The sequence below is a fragment of the Nestor notabilis genome, unplaced genomic scaffold (assembly GCF_000696875.1).
Source record: "Nestor notabilis isolate BGI_N333 unplaced genomic scaffold, ASM69687v1 scaffold17221, whole genome shotgun sequence".
Classification (NCBI taxonomy): Eukaryota; Metazoa; Chordata; class Aves; order Psittaciformes; family Psittacidae; genus Nestor; species Nestor notabilis.
This window is the reverse complement of record NW_009914391.1, coordinates 8,845-10,404: the sequence shown is the minus strand read 5'-3', so window position 1 is coordinate 10,404 and position 1,560 is coordinate 8,845. Positions and strand designations below refer to the sequence as shown.

Sequence of the window (1,560 nt, the reverse complement as noted above, 5' to 3'; positions counted from 1 at the left end):
TGCCTGGAGGTGTCTCTGGGCTGGGGGGTGCAGGGGTCTCCCCCACATCCTTCACAGGCAGAGGGTCCCTGCTTCACTTGTCTGGTGGTTGTGGGGTGTGGGATGTGTTTCTGTAGGGGTGTAAGTGGATAATGACCAATGACTCCCCCTGCCCCCCATACACACAGAGGCCAGGCCTGGCTGCAGCTGCACAAACGTGACACGAGAACTTTATTCACGTCAAGATACAAAATTATATTTCTCTAGAAATTTCTCTTCTGCTTGAGTGATGAGGCGGGAACACACAGAGAGGACCAGGGGCTGGGACAGGCCTCCCTGCACTCAGTGCTCCCCCCAGCTGTGGGGGACCCCTGCCCACTCCACAGGCACAGGGAAGGAGCTGACACAGGACTGCCAGGTTGGGCGGCAGGAGAGCAGCTTGAGGGTCACCATAGCCAACTCCCAGCACCATCAGCTGGACCTCTTCTATGCAGGGACTAGGGGATACAAACCCTGTCCCCTCTGCAGTGGCCGGAGATGTGATGGTTTCAGTGCCCTGTGTGCAGAGGGGCTGAGCCCTGTGTGTCTGGGGAGAGGGGAAGGGAGGGTCTGGCAGGGGAAACAGAGCCAGCAGCGCAGACAGCATTTTACAGGGAAAGCGGCCCCACAGGCAGGGCAAAGAGAGCACGCGAAGCAGGGCGGGTGGGGGGAAGACGAGAGGGAAGGGCTCCTCGCCATCACTGTGGCAGTGCCTTCAGGATGGCGTTCACTTCCTCAGCCACAGCTGTCAGTGCGAACTCAAACTGGTCCTGGGGAACCAGAGGAGAGGGGGCATGAGGGTCTCTGCCAGCCCAGCACTGGGAGTGGGGTGGCTCAGGGAGGGAAGGAAGTACCTTGGTCTGCACCATGCCAGGCCGCTGGTCTCGGATGTGCTCCAGTGTAGCAGCTATGTCTATCTCCTTCACCCCTGGGGCAGAGGGGGAGAAGAGCACTAGGAGAGGGGGGCCACAGGCCAAGCACATGGCTCTGCACTCCCCAGGATGGGGGGGAGCGATGCTGCCCTGCACCTACCTTTGGCCATTCCGTTCAGGACCATGTCAACAAGGATGTACGTCCCCGTCCTGCCTGCACCATCACTGCAAGACACAGACACTTGGAGCAGAAGGACCAGCTCCAGGAACTGGTCCTGGCCAGCGGGTCCCAGTCTTGCAGCCACCCCCAGGCTGTATCCCCAAGCCAGCCCCAGCAGTACCTGCAGTGCACGATAATAGGGCAGGAGCGACCCCGGTAGCACTTGTTCACCTTCCTGCAAGGACAAGAGGGAGCAGGTCAGTGCCCTGCCATGCCAGGGCTGTGCTAGGAGCCCCTCTCTGTGCCGAGCTGGGGGTGAGGGGGTGCAGTGGGCACCCCATGACATAGGCCTGGGGGTCCAGTACATGGCTCCTTCTGCCTCCCCAGTGGTACTGGGCACGGGATGGGGCCCATGGGTGGAAGAGGGCTAGAAGGATGAAAGAAGCCCAGCTCCCGAGGTGCCTGGCCTGTGGAGGGGAGCAGTGGCAGGGCGCCCAGGGGGAGGCCCGC

General features: G+C 61.5%; 1 protein-coding gene across 1 annotated transcript in view; it reads right to left on the bottom strand.

Annotated features, from left to right (window-relative positions):
• Positions 1 to 703: 703 nt before the first annotated feature.
• The window catches only part of PTPRN (protein tyrosine phosphatase, receptor type, N), a gene marked incomplete at its 5' end in the record, with an annotated part of 9,231 nt that continues 8,374 nt past the window's right edge, over positions 704 to 1,560 (bottom strand). Inside the window, 4 exons of the mRNA XM_010023642.1 lie at positions 704 to 788; positions 873 to 946; positions 1,051 to 1,115; positions 1,232 to 1,285. Coding sequence (XP_010021944.1) covers positions 717 to 788; positions 873 to 946; positions 1,051 to 1,115; positions 1,232 to 1,285 — 265 coding nt within the window. The remainder of the gene's footprint in view (positions 789 to 872; positions 947 to 1,050; positions 1,116 to 1,231; positions 1,286 to 1,560) is intronic.